Source organism: Microtus ochrogaster, unplaced genomic scaffold, assembly GCF_000317375.1.
Source record: "Microtus ochrogaster isolate Prairie Vole_2 unplaced genomic scaffold, MicOch1.0 UNK85, whole genome shotgun sequence".
Taxonomy (NCBI): Eukaryota; Metazoa; Chordata; class Mammalia; order Rodentia; family Cricetidae; genus Microtus; species Microtus ochrogaster.
In genome coordinates, this window is record NW_004949183.1 from 872,389 (window position 1) to 892,030 (window position 19,642).

The 19,642-nt window shown below is 39.1% G+C and overlaps 1 protein-coding gene across 1 annotated transcript in view; it reads left to right on the forward strand.

Annotated features, from left to right (window-relative positions):
- Positions 1-1,408: 1,408 nt before the first annotated feature.
- Mpp1 (membrane palmitoylated protein 1) overlaps positions 1,409-19,642 on the forward strand; it is a 30,662-nt gene continuing 12,428 nt past the window's right edge. The window contains exons 1-5 of the mRNA XM_005370668.3: positions 1,409-1,758; positions 10,729-10,872; positions 11,164-11,242; positions 14,756-14,841; positions 18,001-18,069. Coding sequence (XP_005370725.1) covers positions 1,657-1,758; positions 10,729-10,872; positions 11,164-11,242; positions 14,756-14,841; positions 18,001-18,069 — 480 coding nt within the window. The 5' untranslated portion in view covers positions 1,409-1,656. The remainder of the gene's footprint in view (positions 1,759-10,728; positions 10,873-11,163; positions 11,243-14,755; positions 14,842-18,000; positions 18,070-19,642) is intronic.

Genomic DNA, 19,642 nt, shown 5'->3' on the forward strand with positions numbered 1-19,642 from the left:
TTTAAGGATTGTTTTGTTTTAAGAAAGTATTTGATGCAGCACAAGTTGGTCTCAATTCACCCTGTAGCAGAAGATGGATTTAAACTCAAGATCCTCCTGTATTTACCACCCAAGTACTGAGACTACAAGTATTTGCCAGTATGCCTGGTTATCTTTTGGGTTTTTTTTAAAAGAAGTTCTTATTTCTCCTTATTTATTTATTATTTACATTTGGAGACAAGGCCTTTGTATCCCACCCTGCCTTCAAACTCACTCTGTGGCTGAGGGTGACAATGAATTCCTGCTCCTCTTACCTCTACCTCTTAAATGCTAGGAATATATATTAGAAGGGGTTTTTTTTGGTTTTGTTTTTATTTTGTTTTGTTGGTTTTGGCATGCTGGCTAGGCAGTCCACTAACGAGGTTCATCCCCATTTGCATATCACATAAAGCAAGGTCCCAATTTCATCTTTTCCAGTTCCATATTCAGTTAATAAAAGACCCTCTTTACTCATCTATTTTTATTGTTTAGTACCCTTGTATATGTACACAGGTGTGTTACAGGGTTGTCCATTCTGTAACATTGTTCAATGTATTCTTTCTCTGAACCAATCTCTCCTCCTTCCTTCTCCCCTCCCCTCTTCTCTTGCCTTTCATTCTTTCTCCACCTAAAACTAGTTCCTCTAGGCATATGGGTATGGTTTAAGTTATTAATAATGTGAACTCATGGTTTTAGGACAGGGTTCCCAAGGAGCCTTTAGGCCCAGGAAACATTAATTTTGCTCAGAAAGCCTTTTATTTGTCTCCGGGGCATTTGGATGTTTAGGGATCTTACTCTGATTCTTAAAAATTGTTTGTTCCATTGGCTTTGGCTGATTCCTAGAAATTGTGTGGCATCAGCAGTGGGAGAGTAAGTAAAAACACTCTTGAGGCAATCCCATCTTTCATCACTGAACAGCATACACCAATATAAATGATGGTACCAGCAGCACAGGAGCGTAAAGGCATTTTCACAGGTCTAAACTTGAAAGGTGTATTGGCCTTGTGACCACACTGATTTAAGAGCCTTGAATCTCGTCAACCCCCTGTATACTTCAGGCTTCATTGAAAAGCAGGCTGGTTCCTGATGGTCCCAGCTATCTGGATGTAAAATCAACTCCTGGGTTGCCTTAGCTAGGAACCAGGGGCCTGCTGGTTGCAACTCATGGATAGTAAAGGGGCAGCGGATGCAGTAGCTGAACGTTTCTGGATCTGCTCCGGTATTTCAGGCCTGCGGGTAAAAGCGAGACGGAATTCTATCTTCTAAAGCTGCAGCCTGCGCAACTCGGGCCCGCAGAGGCGTGGCAAGAGCAGAGCGTCCCAGCAGCCCTAAGGTACGCCTTCTCCAATCGCTAGGCAGGAGAAAGGCCAAGGCGTGGGTGGGTTGTGGGGCGGGCCAGGGCGGGAAGTAGGCGGAGCGTAGGTACTGCTCCACCCAGTCCTTCTGGCTCTTAGCCTGCGGGGTTGGGGCTGGCGCAGCTCTAGTTCCTTTCCTCCTCTGCCGCCTGCGCTGCCTCCGCCGCCTCCGCCCGCCTCCGCCTCAGTCTCCCACGCCTCCGAATAGGCCGCGGTTACCGGTTTGCGATTCCCGGGCTTAAACTCTACAGCTCCAGTGTCCCGGTGTCGGTGCTCCTGCGAGATGACGCTCAAGTCGAGCGAAGGCGAGGGTGGGAATAGCATGCGCACCGCGCTCTCGGACCTCTACCTGGAACACTTGCTACAGAAGCGCAACCGACCTGAGGTTAGCTGGACCTCTGGGGTCCTCGGGGTTCGGGTTGGGTCTCGGCTCCAGGCCTTTCCATCTACTTCTGGATTTGTCCTATCCATAGCCTTGTTCCTGGGTGATCTGCCCCGGAGGACCTGATCTTGAGTGTCCTGTTCCCAAGGTGAAGGCCTTCGCTTTGGGCCGAGTTCATACTGAGATCTGGGTGTGGTGAATAGTTGTCTGGGGCAGCCCTCCTAGGTGAAAAATCCCAATAGGCTGACTAGGACCAAATGCTTACTGAGGTCAAAGAAAACTTGCTCATGGATGGTAACAGAAAGACTTTAAGAAGAAAAATGAAAGACTTTAAGGAACACATCCAAGAGAAGATCTGCCTGTTTGGTTGTTGATCATTTGTGTTCAGCCTCACAGACATTGTGAAAGCCAACTTCGTGCTCTAAAGAACTCACCCTATGTTCCTTTGCATTTCATTTCAGCAGGTCCCCTTGTACTTCGTTGTAAATTAGTGTAGCCTTCATATTCCAGTGTTAAACAGTAAATAACTACTAATCTCCGATGTCAGAGGCCCCCAGAAGAGGCTATGGATTATATTCGATGTAGCATGTCTTCCTCAAATTCAGTAGGTTATAGTGTGAACCCTGCTTACTTCTACTCCTTTACCCTGCTCCCTCTACTTTCTAGTCCCGTCTGGGAGATTTATTGAGTTGCTTACGATACAGCAAAGCCGGATTGGTGACAAGCAGGTACAATTGTTAAACAACATACATTACTTAAACAAAATGTTCAAAGATAATACTAGGTGAAACTGAGAAAAATATTTTTGGTTGTGATTCTAGCTCAGAAACTGGGAAAAATAAAAACAAAAAGCTTTGCAGGAATGGTACCTTGAGCAAAAAACCCTCTTATGTGTTTTGATCACCTTTTTTTTTTTAGATGAAGGGAAAAAAAGGAAAAGTGAAGAATTGGTAAGAAAAAATGTGTTTATGACAATTGTATTCTGGTTCCCCAATTCTTTGTTTTCTTTTCCTAACCTCTGGTGTCATTTACCCTCCCCCAGCCAGTTTTGGAAGTACGGTTATTTAATCTTGCCTTTTCTATGTTCCACACCCATGGTCCTCTTTTAGTAACGCTGACAGAGCAGTTCACTGCTTAGGGGAAGAACCTGTGCACCAATTAAATGTCAGGAAATTTTATCTTTCCTGCTGACAAGTAGGAAGACATTTTGCTTTTTGTTTGTTGTTTAAGGCCTCACACTGTAGTTCAGGCTAGCTTGTAACTTTATTTATTGTCCTGACAGGCCTTTGAACTCCTGGCAATTCTGCCTCAGTTTCCAGAGTGATGGAATTATAGGCATGAGCCAACAAGTCAGACTTCAGGACATTTTTAATTGTCACAACTAAATGTATTTAACTTTTTACAGCAATGAATTAGCAGAACCCCAAATGTCATGACTACTGAAAGAAACATCTGTTCCTGATGTTCTAGTTCAGTGTCTTAACAAAGAGCAAAGAGCAGAACTTATGTGGTAAAACGCTAATCTACTTAAGCCTCTGTGACCACAATAAAACCAGATTCCTATCTGTAAGGTATCTAAGTCTTACCGGTTTTAAAAATTAAAGTCATAAATATCCTGGAAGTGAAGGACAGGAAAGGAAGAAAACCGACAGATCATACAAGGTAGTGAGAAAATTGGGGTAAATACTAAATAATTTTTAAGTGACATTTTATTTTCTAGTATACATTCTCTGAAAACACAGACTTTGAATGGAAATATCACATTCTCAAATGAGACAACCAGACCCAAGAAGGTGCTCTTTCTTTGGTAGAATGATAATCAGGAGTAGATTCACTGACCATGCTGCTCCCGTCTGACTCAGCCAAGACTTGCTTTCTGCTATTGTACTTGGAATGTATGGCATTGAACCTTGGTGTTTTCTTTATAGGCTATTCCATTTTGCCTGGAGTACTGTTTGCCCCATACATCCTGTATTCTACAAAATGCAGGCTTTCAGCAATGCTGGGCTCTCTGCAGTGTTTCACAGCCCCCTACACCTCCTTCAGAGGAAACATCTGTAGCACAGTTCAAAGGGCAGAGACAGTTTCTCAAAGGAAGTTGAAATTAAAAAAATATAGATGAGAATAACTTGGCAGGGGTGGAGGCAGGGGTAATGGGGGTGAATAGAGGAGGGACAAATATAGTTGACTTTCTCATTTAAAGTAATTGGCTTCAGAACAAGTGGCAGTGAACTAGTGAGCACAGGAATGAACAAACATTTGTTCAGTCTACTGTTAGGCCCTCTGCCAACTGCTTCCACATGGAGAACTTACAATGCCCAGTCCAAGGAGATGAGTGACCCTAAATACAGAAGAAGAGCCTAGGAGAACCTTAACACCACCTGCCAGTCTTGTGTAGATGCCTGGCTGAGCCCATCTGATGTCCACAAGTATCCACTATTCACATGGACATAACTGTTTCACTTTGTGAGGGGAAAACTACAATAAAAAAGCTAGAGAAGCCATGAAACTAACAATTCCCTAAGGAAGTATAGAGCTTAGAACTATTTAACTATAAATGAAAAGAACTGGAGACATGGGAAAGCCCAAGAATCAGGATTTTTCTGGCAGGTATTGTCTTAAAATCATACATTAACTAGAGCTTTGTTTCTCAGGCACTAAATACATATATCAATCCAAAGGCCACATGTTTAAAGGTCCTTGGCTGATTTGCTTATCTGTCCAGTGCACTCTGGACATCTGCACAGACTTCTTCCACTGAAATAAAACAGGAAACACAAGCAGCTCCATTCCACCTAAAACACTGAACTGTATTTCCAAATACTTGGCCCTTGGTTTCTACATAGCCATTAGATCAGTGTTGAGATTATGTATAAAACAACATTCATCAAACCATTTCTTTGTTTTTATTATTTGTTTATTTGGTTTTCTTTTAAGATAAGGCCTTACTATGTAGCTTTAGCTGGCCTGGAACTCACTATGTAGATCAGGATAGCCTCAAATTCAAAACAGATCTGCCTGACTCTGCCTTCAGAGTGCTGGGTTTTAAATCATACCTTTAATCCTACCATGCCTGGAAGTTTTTGTTGTTTGTTCTGTTTTATTTTTTAAATATCATCTCGCTGTATAGCCTAGGCAGATTTCAAACTCTTGGCAGCCCTCCTTGTCTCAGACTCCCGAGAGTTGAGATTACAAACCTGCACCACCAGGCCTAGCTGATTAAAATTAAGTTCTTAGCTGGGTGGTCATGGTGCATTCCTTTATTTTTGTTTTGTTTTGTTTTTTGTTTTGTTTTTAAAGAGTACAGAAAATTTATTTTATTTATTTTTTATTTTTTTAATTTATTTATTTATTAAAGATCTTCGTCTCTTCCCCGCCACCGCCTCCCATTTCCCTCCCCCTCCCCCAGTCAAGTCCCCCTCCCTCCTCACCCCGAAGAGCAATCAGGGTTCCCTGCCCTGTGGGAAGTTCAAGGAACCCCCACCTCCATCCATTTCTAGTAAGGTGAGCATCCAAGCTGTCTTGGCTCCCAAGTAACTTATAATGGTGCATTCCTTTAAACCCAGCATTCGGGAGGCAGAGGCAGGTGAATTTCTGTGAGTTCAAGGTTAGCCTGGTCTACAGAGCGAGTTCCAGGACAGTCTCCAAAGCTACACAGAGAAACCCTGTCTCAAAAAAACAAAAAAGAAAAGAAAAATTAAATTCTTGTCTCTTCTTTGTGATCCACATTTTGAGGTCAAAAAGTAATGTTTACAAACCATTTGCAGTAAAATAATTCATAAGCCTTAGACTCCAGGAGTTAGTTAAAATAGAAGCACGGGATTCAGAGTTCAAGAAGACAACATGATATCAGGTCTTGTTTTGTAGCCCAGGATTGTCGCAAACTCACTTTGTATTCCAGGTTACCCTCAGACTTATTCTTCTGCCCCAGCCTCCCATGTGCTAGGATTACCATGTGGTAGGTGCTACCATACCTAGTTTATAAATAAGACTTTATTGAAACTATATAATAAATTTTGAAACTAGTTAGACTGATATTTACCACTTCTCTTTCAAAATTAGTTTAACTATTCATAGATAGGTCTATGACCTTCCATCCATCATGTTTATAATTTTAAAGTACCAAATTGTCTAGAGGTAATTTGACTTTAACTTCAGCGGATCAGGTAAGTGAAACCACTTGACATCTGACACCAGCCTCTGCTGCAAAGATATGTAGTCACAATAAAGAAAATTATAGCTAGAAGGTGGTGGCACATGCCTTTAATTCCAGCACTCAGGAGGCAGTAGCAGGCAGATCTCTGTGAATTTGAGGTCAGCCTGGTCTACAGAGCGAGTTCCAAGACAGGAAGGGCTACACAAAGAAACCCTGCCCCCCCAAACAAAAAACAAAAAAAGATAGAAAATTATATCTTTTTTTGATTAGCTGTCCAAGCAGATACTACTTTTGGTGTTCACCTTTCTAAGGGGACAAGATTAAGTACTCTTCTCCATCTCTTTAAACTTCTCAGCCTCTAGCACATATATATCTTAATTTGTTACATTGCTTGCATTTACAATATGTTCTTTATAACTTTTTTAAGATTTGTCTGTCGGTGAATCCAAAAATGTGAAAGTCAGTGATTTTTATCTTGTTGTAGTTGGTTGCTGAACTAATGTTCTAATTTTTCCAGATCCCTGATATTGTTTGGGATGGCAAGATGTTATCTAGCTAAATTCTTACTTTTCCAGCCTTTTTTGCAGCTTAAGGTGGTTGTATGGCTGTGATCTGGAGCTCTGGCCAATGAGATAAGAAAAGCTGTTCTCTGGAGAAGTTCTGATCTGGGTCCAACTGACCTGGCCCCTCTGCCTTCTTGCCTTGAGAGTGGAGCTGATCCACAGAGTCACAGCTTTTGAATATGTTTCCAGCCCATGACTCCCTTCTTGGATTTCTGACCTCAGACTGATGGTCTGTAGAGCAGTATGGCCCTTCTTCTTAGCTAAAGACTTGAGTGATCAGTGACTGTTCCTTTGCCTACTTTCTGTCTTTTAGAGAATTATTGAATGAAATCTGTTATCCTTGGTGATGCTTTAATGTTTTCTCCATGGGTGATATGAAAAGTGTGTGTTCTCTTTCTATTCCCACTTTGTTCTGAAAACCTGGGTGTGGTGGTGTGTGCTTATAATCTTGGTGTTTAGAAGTCTGAGTCAGGAGGATTGTGATTCCAGCCCCCTTTGAAATACATAATGAGACCCTGTCTCTAAAGGTTCAAATAGCTAGACTAAGAAGTAAGGGAGGATGAGATCCACATGTCAGGCTGCCAACTTAAATGGGAATTCTACTCATGTCAGAAAATTCCATCTTGCCAGTTGTAGAAAGGAATGTTGTTTTGAGAACTTGGTGGGAACAGTAGAGTTCCGTTTTCCTGAATATAAATTAATCATTTTGATATAAAATGGAGGGATACATGAGGCTTTGAATGCTGAGTATTTTCTTTAGTGGCATCTTTCAGTATTACTAGTATGTCAGCACTCACAACAGAGAGCTATTCAGTAGCATGGTAACCATAGCCCACATTTACCAACTGCTTCTAAGTATTATATTAAGCTTGCAACCCAGTAAAGTCATCCTGTTACTATCCTCATTTTACAGTTGAAGAAACAGAAGTGCAAGAAGGTCAAGAATCCAAAGTTACCCAGCAGTTAGTAAAAGAGCCAGAAATCTAATTCAGACAGTACATTTTTCTGTTAAGTGATGTGTTCTAGGTTTTTAAGTTTTACTTAATATATTATTTTGCTAAATTATTTTATTGTTTATTTATTCATGTATTTTTTTCAAGGCAGGGTTTCTTTGTATAGCCCTGTAGACAAGGCTGGCCTCGAACTCACAGAGATCTGCTTGCTTCTGTCTAAGTGCTACAATTAAAGGATAAATCTAAATTATTTTCTTAAAATAATTTATACACATAGTTCATAATTTGCAAGGTGTGGTGAGTAAAGTCAGCTCATGAAAGCAATTTCCTTCTCACTCCATCTTGTAGCCAACCACTTTCTCCCTTTCTCAAAATAATCACTGTGCCTTCCAAAGATTATTTGTATGTTTCTAAGTAAATGTGAATACACTAATTTTTTCACTGTTTGTGGTGAAGGTAGCATAATTATCTTCACATTGTTTTATTTTTGACGTAAACAGTTTCAAAATTCCCTCTAAGCCCCCTTGTCAGGGTTACATGGTGTCTTCCCACACAATGACTATACTGCCACTGGATTGTTGTAAAGTTCTGTGTTGCTAAGTTAATTTTCAAACTACAACTTTTTCAATAGTGTTACAACATAAATGCCCTATGACCATGTCATGTGAGTTTTGGACATTTTAGCTGAAAAACAAGGCAGTTTCTCTTTCTCAACACTTCCCTCATCAGTAAATGAAACTATTTCAGTTCTCATTGTCCTTTCCATACAAAGGAAGCAGTAAGTTGACAGTTTTTGAAGAGCATACCCATGTTATAAGTCATAACGTCTCGCAAGTTTCTAGGCAAGACCTCCTTGCCCCTCATCTTTCCACCCTTTTCCCTCTGTGCATGGGCGAGCCGCTGAGCTTATTCCAGCAGTGTATACATTCTCACATAAGACTTCTTTCTCCCAGAAAAATGAATGGCAAGATACACTTTTCACAGCTCTATTTATTGAGAAGACCTTCCACATCTCCCAGTGTCCTTGAGGGCTATCCCTGGGTGTGGCCAGTATATAGCTGCTCGTCATTTTCAGCTTGTATCCACATACCAAACTCATACTAGTTCTTCCTCCTCTGACTTGCTGTGTTGGTTTTGATTTAATATTTTAGGTACAAACATTTATAGAGTAAGAAAGGTAAAATATCTTCAAATTACTCTCAAGTAATTGAAACTTTAAATTGTATGACATTAAAAAACAATGCTACAAGACCTATACAGGATTGAGTCCATCAGCATTTCTTTGTGTATATATTAGACCCTCCCTGTGAGTCTATTGGCGGTTAATGATTACTGAATGGGTGGTGTAGTCATTAATAAGCTGCTCTCATCTGTTCTTATGCAAATAACTAATGAAATTCAGAGGAGAGATACCCCAATAATATTTTCCCAGTTTATGTGCCTACCTGCAGGTACAAGAGTTCCAGTTCCGTACCTAATGGCTTGCCTTTTTACGATTTTTTACACTTTGTCTCTCTCTGTGTGTTATACAGAGCATACATGTATACATGCATACAATTGTGTGCAACCATGCACTAACACAGAAGCCAGATGTCTTGCCATAGCACTTTTTTTTATCATACCTTCTATAGACAGACTCTCTCACTGAACCTAGAGCTATACTGGTGGCCAGTAAGCCATGCTGGTACTCATCTTTACCCCAGACAGAGCTGGGATTATAGATGTCCTTGCTGGGCTTTTTATGTGGGTGTTGAGAATTTATACTCAGGTATTCATACTTGGACAGCAAGCACTTTTACCTACTGAGCCATCTCCCCAGCTCCCTTTTCATTCTCCCACTCTTTTAAAGTATTTATTTATAGTTTATGGGTGTTTTCAGCTGTGTATAAGTTTATACACCACCTTTGTGCCTGGTGCCCACAGAGGCCAGAAGAGGGTATCAGATGCTCTTGAACTGGAGTTACAGGTGGTTGTGAGCCGCTATGTAGGTGCTGGGAACCAAACTCAGGTCCTCTGCAAGAGCAACAAGTGCTTTTAACCACTGAGCTCTCTCTCTAGTCCCCCCTTTTACTCCCTTAATGCTATTCTTTGCCAATATTATATTTGGAAAAATTTAAACTTACTGAAAAGATGAAAAAAATATCATTATGGCTTCTATAATTGACATATTGCTTTATTTGCCTTAACACATATATCTACCTAGAACCACCCATCTATCCACTTTTTTTTTGCATTTGAAGGCAAGGTGCAGATGTCAGGATATTTCACCCCAAAGAACTTCATTATGTATATCACTGCCTAGAGTTCATATTTGTTCATGAACTTCAGTATGATGAACTTTAGTATGTATATCACTGCCTAGAGTTCATATTTGTTCATGGTGTTTTTGTTTTTGTTTTGGTTTTTTTGTTTGTTTGCTTTTTAGTTTTCCAAGACAGTTTTTCTGTGTAAAGTCCTAGAACTCTGATTTGTAGACCAGGCTGGTCTACAAAAAGAGATCCACCTGCCTTTGCCTCTGACTCCCAAGTGCTGGGATTAAAGGTGTGTGACGCCACTGCCTAGCTTGTTTATGGTTACTTTTTAAGGTAAATTTTAAATACAGTAAAATGCAAAAATCTTGAGTATACTATTATACACTGTATCATGGCATCAAATATTACCAGCATTCTAATTCTCTTATGCCAGTCCTTTCCCTTCAAGACAATTACTGTCTTAATTATTTACAATAGTTTTGTTTATTCTAAAATCTTACATACATTTTATCATATTGTACATACTCTTTTTAATAAGACTTCCTTTATTCAACAGGTTTCTGAGTTCATCTCTTATTTTGTAGTTTGACTTCTTGTATTCATGAACAACTAACTGGCTTGTGCGTTTTCCTGTGTGTCAACATCTGTGTTGTTTCCTTTTGGGTGGACTATTGGGAACACAAACCTGCTATGTACATCTGCATACAAGTTCCTATGTGGACAGATTTTTTTTTTATCTTGGATTAACTCCTAAGAGTAGGATTGCTGGACCATAGAGTAAGTGGGTGTTTGTGTTTGTACTATTTTGCATCTCAATAGACAGTTGTTAGCTGTCATGAGGGTGTTGAGAATTGAACCCAAGTTCTCACAAAGAGCAGCCAGTGCTCTTAACCACTGAGTTTTCTAATCCCTCAGAATATTTTTTAATAAAAAATCATTCCTTTATCTTAAAGAACTGGGTTTTCAAAGCTTTTTAGTTTCTAATTACAGATAATTGACTGTCCATGGGCCTTTCCTGTTTTATCCACTAATCTGTTTTCATTTGACAGGCTGCATTGAATCAGTTGAATGTTGCCACTGAGGACATGTACACCAATGGGTCTACTGTTCCAGGTAGCCCTGTCCATTCTAAAGGGCAAGAGGCAAGGAAAGTACGTCTCATACAGTTTGAGAAGATCACAGAGGAGCCCATGGTAATTTCTTGTCCTATTGTCATTCATCATTTATTCTCTACTAGTGAAATCATTGGGCCATAAAACTGCCAATGGCCACTCATGGAATTGTACAATCTGCCAGCGTCACTGTTTTTTGTCCCCATCTCAAGTTTCTTTCAAAGCAAGGAAGCTTCCTGCTTTTTCTACTTGAGAACTGACCCTGATATAAATGGAAATGGTGTTCTCTGCAATTTTTTCTTTAGATGCTTTAAAGATTATCCTCAGAAAGGGCTTAAAACAAAGCTTACTGTTCCATTGCCTTTATTCCAGGGAATTACTTTGAAGCTGAATGAAAAACAGTCATGTACTGTGGCCAGAATTCTCCATGGTGGCATGATTCATAGACAAGGTACTCTGGCAGGGAGGAGGGATCCTAAGTCTAGTTTTATTCTGGGATTAATTATTTACTCATGTTCATGTTCCCAGTGGTGTGGAACATGAAGTTTATAGTCCTCAAAACCGATATCATTTTTGTGAAAGTGCCAAGAGATTCTTTGAGTTAATAACTGACTCTTTAAGGTGGGCACGGTGGCATATACCTTTAATCCCAGTACTCAGGAAGCAGAGGCAGGTGGATCTCTAAGTTCAAGACAGGCTTGTTCTACAAAGTGAGTTCCAGGACAGCCAGAGTTGCACAGAAAAAAAAAACTTGTCTTAAAAAATATATACCCAAACTGACTCTTTAGAAAATTGCATGGTAAGATCTTAGTATAAACTACTCAGTACCACCATCTCTTCCTCTGTACATTCTTTTTTTTCTTTTGGTATTTCAAGACAGGGTTTCTCTGTGTAGCCCTGGTTGTCCTGAAAATGACTCTGTAGACTAGTAGTCTGGGGGACCACCCTCCAGCAGCACAGACAGGGCTTTGACAGGAATCCATGGAGTCAGCAAGTCTAAACTTTCTGACTTAGGGACATTAGGGAAAAAGACACTCACAAACTCTCTTGATGGTTTTATTCTTTCTTCTTCTTTATTTTCTCTCTTTATTCTCTCCCTTTATTCTGTCTCTCTCATCTCATGTTGTTTTATAGCCTTTATACCCCAACATTTTCCAGGCAATACAAGAGTCAAAACAGTTGCATTCCATTTCTCAAGTGAATGAATATAGGTAAAAAACATGTTTTTATCTCCCTCATGTGATTCAACATTTTATGTATTACAGGAAAAAACCAATTTATCCCAAGAACCCACATACATTCATACCCAAGCAACTTGTTATAGATTAACCATGTGGCCAGCAAGGTCTTTTACTGTCAGGCTGCATTTTGCAGTTACAAAGAAAGGGCCACACATGGAAGGAATGCTGTACACATAATAAATAAATATTAAAAAAATAAATATTAAAAAAAGAAAGGGCCAATTACTTTATTACTTATCTTTAAAGGTAATCTTATAAGGAATCTTAAAGTAACCACAAACCTAAACTTTTATATATGAAAAAGAATCATTCAGCTCTACTTTAAATCTTTAGTGTACATATCCATTCACTAATAGTTTTTTATATCAGGAGATTGAGGGCATACATGGGTATAAGGAATTAGTCATCACCTTTGGTCATCAACCAAACCTTACAAGGAGAATACGTCAGCCAGTAATAATTGGGCTGGTTTGTTCTTATTCCCTGACTTTAAAGAGTTCTGTATTCAACTAAGTGCCTTTCTAAAACTTTAGATTGTCTTCTTGGGTTTTCCCTTCAAAGTTATTTAACAAAAAATATCTTAGTCTAACTTCATTATTTTCAAAGCTTTGTTTCAGCTGTGATGCACTTCGAGACCTGTGAACACATCTCCCAACATTAAGGTTAAGAGAATTTAAGCTAGCTGGGCTACTGGGACTCACTTGTTAGTCATTAACTTGAGCTACAATCCATGCAGCTCCTTAGGTGAGACTCACAGATTCTGGCTGTGAAAAATGTCCTCGTCTTTATTCATCAAAAATCCATATAAGCTATCATTGTTATTATCAAATTAGACAGTACATCTTGGGGAGGGGTTATCTTGATAATCCACAGGTAAAAATGCCCAGTAGAATGGGATGTTTCTGAGAGATATTACTATATTATAGGCTGTGGAGATCTCCCCACGTCCACTCACACCATGCTAGATACCAGAGAAAGAGAACCACAGCAAACATGGAAAGGCAGAGAAGAAGCAAAAGACATTCCAGAATCTGAAGTCCGGTGGCCTTGCTTAAACAAGATTGGCCCATCAGGGATTCCCTTCTGCTGGGCTGACACCTGGAACTTCAATTGTAACTTGCTGCTCCTCTGGCATGGCCAACAGCAGACCAGGCTGGCCTTGAACTCAGAAATCCATCTGCTTCTGCCTCCTGAGTGCTGAGATTAAAGGCATGCACTATCACCACACAGCCCTCTGCACTTCTTATATATTGTTTTATAATGATATTTTTCCCATTTAGTTAATAAGTGACTCATTACTATATGTACCCATTACATATGACTGATATGTAACAGTAAGCAAAGCTGTTTCTCTACCTTCCTGGAGCTTGGATTTTCTCATTTATTATAAAATAATAATTTTATTTATTTTATAAACAGCTTAAATGGGGAAACCAAAATTAAGTAATTATAATTAACTATTGTATTTCCTTAATGTTAGAGTGCCAGCAATTTTCAGATGCATCATTTACTAAAATATATTTTAGGGAGCAATGAAAGAACAGAATAATAAGTTAAAATATAGCATGTTTTTGCAGCTGCAGGTAGCCTGTACGGTACTAGAAATTATGCCCAATATTTGGGTATGGCTACTCCAATGAGTCTCCTACATCAATAATTCCTACCCTTTTATGTTTTAATATGTTTTTTTTTAGTTTTTTTGGTTTTTGTTTTGTTTTGTTTTTTGAGACAGGGTTTCTCTGTAGCTTTGGAGCCTGTCCTGGTACTTGCTCTGTAGACCAGGCTGGTCTCAAACTCACAGGGATCCACCTGTCTCTGCTTCCCCAGTGCTGGGATTAAAGGCATACACCACCACTGCCTGGCCCTTACTATATTTTTTGGTTGGTCTTTTTTATTTAATTCAAGGTAACATGAGATGAATTTGGTAACCAGCCTTCACATGGAATTTTAACATTGAATAACCATTTAAAAGCACATTGGAGGGCTGGAGAGGTGGCTCAGTGGTTAAGAGCTTTGCCTGCTCTTCCAGAAGTCCTGAGTTCAATTCCCAGCAACCACATGGTGGCTCACAACCATCTGCAGTGAGATTTGGTGCCCTCTTCTGGCCTGCAGGGATACACGCAGGCAGAATGCTGTATATATAATAAATAAATAATTTAAATAAAATAAAAACACATTGGAGGTTTAATTTAACAATAACAAAGAAACATTGAACCTAGGGGCTGGAGATGGCTCAGTGGGTAGGAACACTGACTGTTCTCCCATGGGACCAGGGTTCAGTTCCCAGCACCTACATAGCAGCTAACAACTATTACTCCAGTTCCAGGGGATCTGACACCCTCACATAGACATATAGGCAAAACACCAATGTACATGAAATATAAATAAAATTAAAAAAAAAGAAACATTGAACTCACTGGCTAATAGTCTCCTGGAGTTGGCAGCTGTTCTAATTCCAGGAATTCAAAGATGAGATGCTTTTATGAAGCTCTTGGATGACTGATATCAGGAAAGACAAGGCAGTATTGAACTGTCCTAGATGGATTCTGAACCATATTTGTTTATCTCTCTTAGTTAAATATTTCTAATAACTGAGTTTTATTTATTTTCTAAAATACCCTAGATTGTGGTTCCTTTTGTGTGGTATTCTTGAGCTATACTGACAGCTATTGTTTGAATTTTTACTCTTTTGTACATTGAGGTTTTTGTTTGTTTAATGGCAGGCTCTCTTCACGTGGGGGATGAGATCCTAGAAATCAATGGTACAAATGTGACTAATCATTCAGTAGACCAGCTGCAGAAGGCAATGGTGCGTATTTTCTGTACTAGATAAAGACTGTCTTCTGTGTTCATGAAGGGTTAATGGGCACTGGTGTCTATATCTCATTTCTCTGCAAAAGCATGGTTACCTTATTGAGAGGGCTGTTATCACTTCTGATCTTCTGTCCAAGAAATGATGTTTCTCTGCTTTAATTTAGTAAAACTGCAGAGCAGGGCCAATAACTGAACATCAGTCTCATAAAATGACAAGAATGTTGTGCTGGGCATCTAGAGATTGTGGTGTACTGTATTCTTGCTCTGGCTTTGAGCAGGTGTGTTAGCTTTATTCAGTCTGTATTCTCAGAATCTTTTATGTGCAGTATTGTGCGTGGTGTTTGGGCTGCCTCTCCTGTTTGCTCTTCCTGACATTTTGCCATCTTCTTCATTTTGTCTTGTGCTTCAACAAGCTGATTTTAATATCTATATCAGTTGTGCTTCAGTGGATTCAGCAAGAAGTTAGAAAAGGTATTTATGTCCCTATTCTTACTTGCCAAACCTGCTCCTGTAGGTACCAGTTTCACACAGGTGTGGACATCTCAAAAGATCCAGCAAGAGAGAGAGTTCTTCCTGAGGATATGCATACCTGTATGAATACATCTTTCCTGAAACTCTCTAAACTTCCTTTTTGAATATACTACCTAATTATTACTGGATTCTCCAGTAATATCATAGTTAGTAACAAGAGTGATGCCAGAAAAATTGACTCTTCAAGTGGGTCTTTGATACTGGCTGCTTGTAAATGAGCATATGCTAAGAAGATGGTACACTAGAAAAGAGCTGATCATTCTAGAGAAATCTAATTCTTATTAGAAAAACATAAGCTAATATGAAACCATAGAAAATAAACAAAAAACTGTTGGCCAACAACTTTTTGAAAATATGCTTAATTCCTACAGCACAATTCATTCTAGGCAGGCTTGGAGTCAGTGGTCCAATGCAGTAGAAATATATGATATATACATACTATGGAATACTTACTGTTCTGTCTTATACAAGAAGGAAATCTCTTATTTGTTACAACATGGGTGAACCAGGAGGACATTGTATAAACAAGCCAAACACAGAAAGATAGACATCACATATATGTGGAATCCAGAAAGGCACACCTGTAGAAGTAGAGAGTGGAAGGTGTTGATCAGGGACTAGGGATGGGTGGGGATCATGGAGCAACAAAAGTTATAAAATTCCACATAAATAAGATGAATGCATTTAAAATAACTCCATAGTACAGCATGGTTACTATAATAATTATGAATTATATTTTTAAAAATACTGAGAATAGATCTCAAGTATTCTCACAACAAAAATAAGTAGTGAAGCAATACATATGTTAACTGTTTAGCCATTATACAATGTATACATAATTTGAAAACATTTGTATGGGATAGTTACATGTATTTTTATTATTCAACTTGCAAGAATAAGAGAGGGCTGATGAGAAGCCAAGGACAATGGCACTGGGTTTTGATTCTACTTCATGTTCTGGCTTTGTGGGAGCCTAGCCTGTTTGGATGATCACCTTCCTAGACCTAGATGGAGGGGGGAGGACCTTGGACTTTCCACAGGGCAGGGAAGCCTGACTGCTCTTTGGACTGGAGAGGGAGGGGGAGAGGAGTGGGGGGAGGGGGAGGGAAATGGGAGGCTGGGAGGAGGCAGAATTTTTTTTTCAATAAAAAAGAAAAAAAAACAAAGTAAAAAGATAATCTAAATAATCAGAGAAACTATTGTTAATATTTGGTCAGAAAACTTGTATTTAGAACATGTAAAGTACAAATAAAATCTATACCAAGGGAAAAAAAAGAGAGGATGATCATCTATACTTATGGTAATAAAATTACAAAATCATTGAGCTGGGTGCAATAGCTCATGCCTATAATAACAGTTCTTAGGAGGTCAAAGCAGACTATCACTTGATTTCCAGGCTAGCCTGGGCCATATAGTGAATTCCAGGCTGTATTCCAGAATGATACCTGGCTCAAAACAAGCAAACAAAACCAAACTGAATAATTTTTTTTTAAAAAAATAACAAGTTAAACTTGTATCTACTTGTAGTTAGTTGTGTTACCACTTGGAAGCCTGACGCACAAGTGTTGTGGGGTATTTGTACCCTGTGTGAAAATGTATTGCTGTGTTTGGCATAATAAAAAGCTAGGCAGGACTTCTGGGCAGAGAGAGAACAATGGGAAAAAGAAGGCAGAGTCACCAGCTATATGTAGAGGAAGCAGTATGGGCAGTATGGAGCAATGAGGTAACAAGCCACATGGCAGAACGTAGATTAAAATAAATGGATTAATTTAAATTACAAGAACTAGTGGGACAAGCCTAAGTTAAGGCCTAGATTTCATAATTATACTAAGTCTCCATGTCATTATTTGTGAGCTGGCAATCCAAAGAAAAAACCTGAGTACACGGAAGGATCATTGTTGTGGAATATTTACACTGTGTGAAGATGTGTCACTGTAATTGGCTTAATAATGAGCTAAAAGGCCAGTAGCTAGGCAGGAGAGAATAGGTGGGACTTCCAGGAAGATAGAGGAACTTGGGGTGAATCTAGGTGTTTTAGAGACGCCAGTGAGAGACATTGAAGAGGTCAGACATATGGTACAGAGGAGAGGTAACGAAGCCATATGGCAGAATGTAGATCACTAAAAACAGGTTAATTAAGTCATAAGAGCTAGTTGGAAAAAAGCCTAAGGCCAAACTTTCATAATTAATAATAAGTCTCTGTGTCATTATTTGCGGGCTGGCAGTCCTGATGAAAACATACTACTACAGGTCATAGTTTAAGGAAAGCCTCAGCTATATAGAAAAACCAAAACAAAATTACATATTATGCATCGTGTTTATGTGTGACTATAATATTTGAATCTTTGCATTGGGATAGAAAAAAGTATGGGTATATTTGTGATCATTTTAGGAAGTTCAAGGAATCTTTTGGGGACCAAGAGCAGAAGAGGAGAAAGTCATGAGGTTTTGCTTTATTATTTTTGTCTCTGGTTATGCTGGCATAGGGAGCATATGACATTCTCACGGTTCAGGAGGTAGTATCTGACCAAAGCTCAAACTATGAAGATGGTTCTATAGTGGAAACTCATGTTACCCAAGTTAGTTTTCTTTACAGTCTCATTTTTCTTTTTTCTTTAAATAGAAGGAAACTAAAGGAATGATCTCATTAAAAGTAATTCCTAATCAGCAGAGTCGTCTTCCTGCACTACAGGTATGTAATACAATTTTCTCTGTTGTGCTGTTTTGTGTTCTTTGAGATTTTATTAAAAGTGACACAATTCTATAACTAAGTTCCGAGTCCCTTACAGGTGTTTATCTGCTTGGTGTAGAATCCTATTATGCATTTTCTCAACTAAAATATAAGAGCTCATCTCTTTTTCTTTTTTCTTTTCTTTTCTTTCTTATTTCTGTATGCTTGTTCATTTCTGTCCAAGTGCACATGTGTGGATGGCAGAGGACAACCTTGGGTGTTATTCCTCAGGTGTCATTCATCTTTGTCTATATGTAGGGGGTGTCCTATGAGTGTGTATGTGCATGAATACATGTGTGTGTATGAGTGTGGAGGCTAGAGGTTGATATTAAATGTGTTTTCTTTACCTCACTTCACCTTTATTTTTTTGAAGCAGTGTCTCTCGGGGATCCTGAAATTTACTAATTTGGATAGAATGGTTGGCCAATGAGCTTCAGGTATTCACATGTCTCTTCCCTAACCGTCTTCCCCTAGTACTGGAATTACAGGGAGCACATCATCGTGCCTGGCATTTTGAGTGGACTCTGGGAATCTAAACTTAGGTCCTCATGGTTGTGTGGTAGGCACTTTATCAACTGAGATATCTCACTAGTTTCCGTTTTTTTTGAGACAAAGTTCCACTGAACCCCATCCTAGTCTGAATCTCAACAATTATATTAGGTTGGTTGGCTAGTGAGCCTCAGGGATCCTCTGTCTCTGCCTTCCCAGCTCTGGGTTTATAAAAATGTATGACACTAAGCTTAATTTTTTAATGTGAGTTCTGAGGATCAAACTGAGTTCCCTCATCCTTGGAAGGTAAGCACTACATCAACTCAGCACTTTATTCCTTTTTCTTTGAGGAAGAAGACAATGATGGAGGTGATAGGAACAGGTTATTAGTAGTTGAGGAATAGATGGGACAGGACCTTGGAAAATGGATGTGCAAAAGGTTTGGTTTTTAAAAATATCTCAGGTTGGAGAGATGGTCGAGGACCTGAGTTTGGTTCATAGTACCCACATCAGGTACCTCACAGTAGTCTGTCTAGAACTCTAGCTCTAGGGGATCAGATCTTCTGGTCTCCGCAGGCAACTGCACATATGTACACATAAGTAAGAACAAATAAAAATAAATAAAATATCAAACCTGAAATTTCTATCATAGGTTACCTGTAGTATGATAGTATAGTCTTAAACTTTTAAATTGAAGTTTTGTTGTTTATGTACATACATATAACAAAGTGAATAGATCACAAGTATAAAACTTGTATGTATTCATAAACTGAGCACATAAATTGAGCCAATTCAAAAGTCAGAATATTGTAGATGGAAGTTTCTGTCCTGCACAGTCCTGCAGCCATTCAGTCACAGCAAAACACACAGAGGCTTATATTAATTATAAACTGTTCTGCCTCTTAGCTCAGCCATATTATTTAAGTAGTTCTTACAACTTAAATTAACCCATAATTCTTGTCTATGTGGCTTGGTACCTTTTCTCAGTGAAGCTTTCTCATCTTGCTTCCTCTGCTTCTGTATGACAGCTGCAGACTGAGCCTTT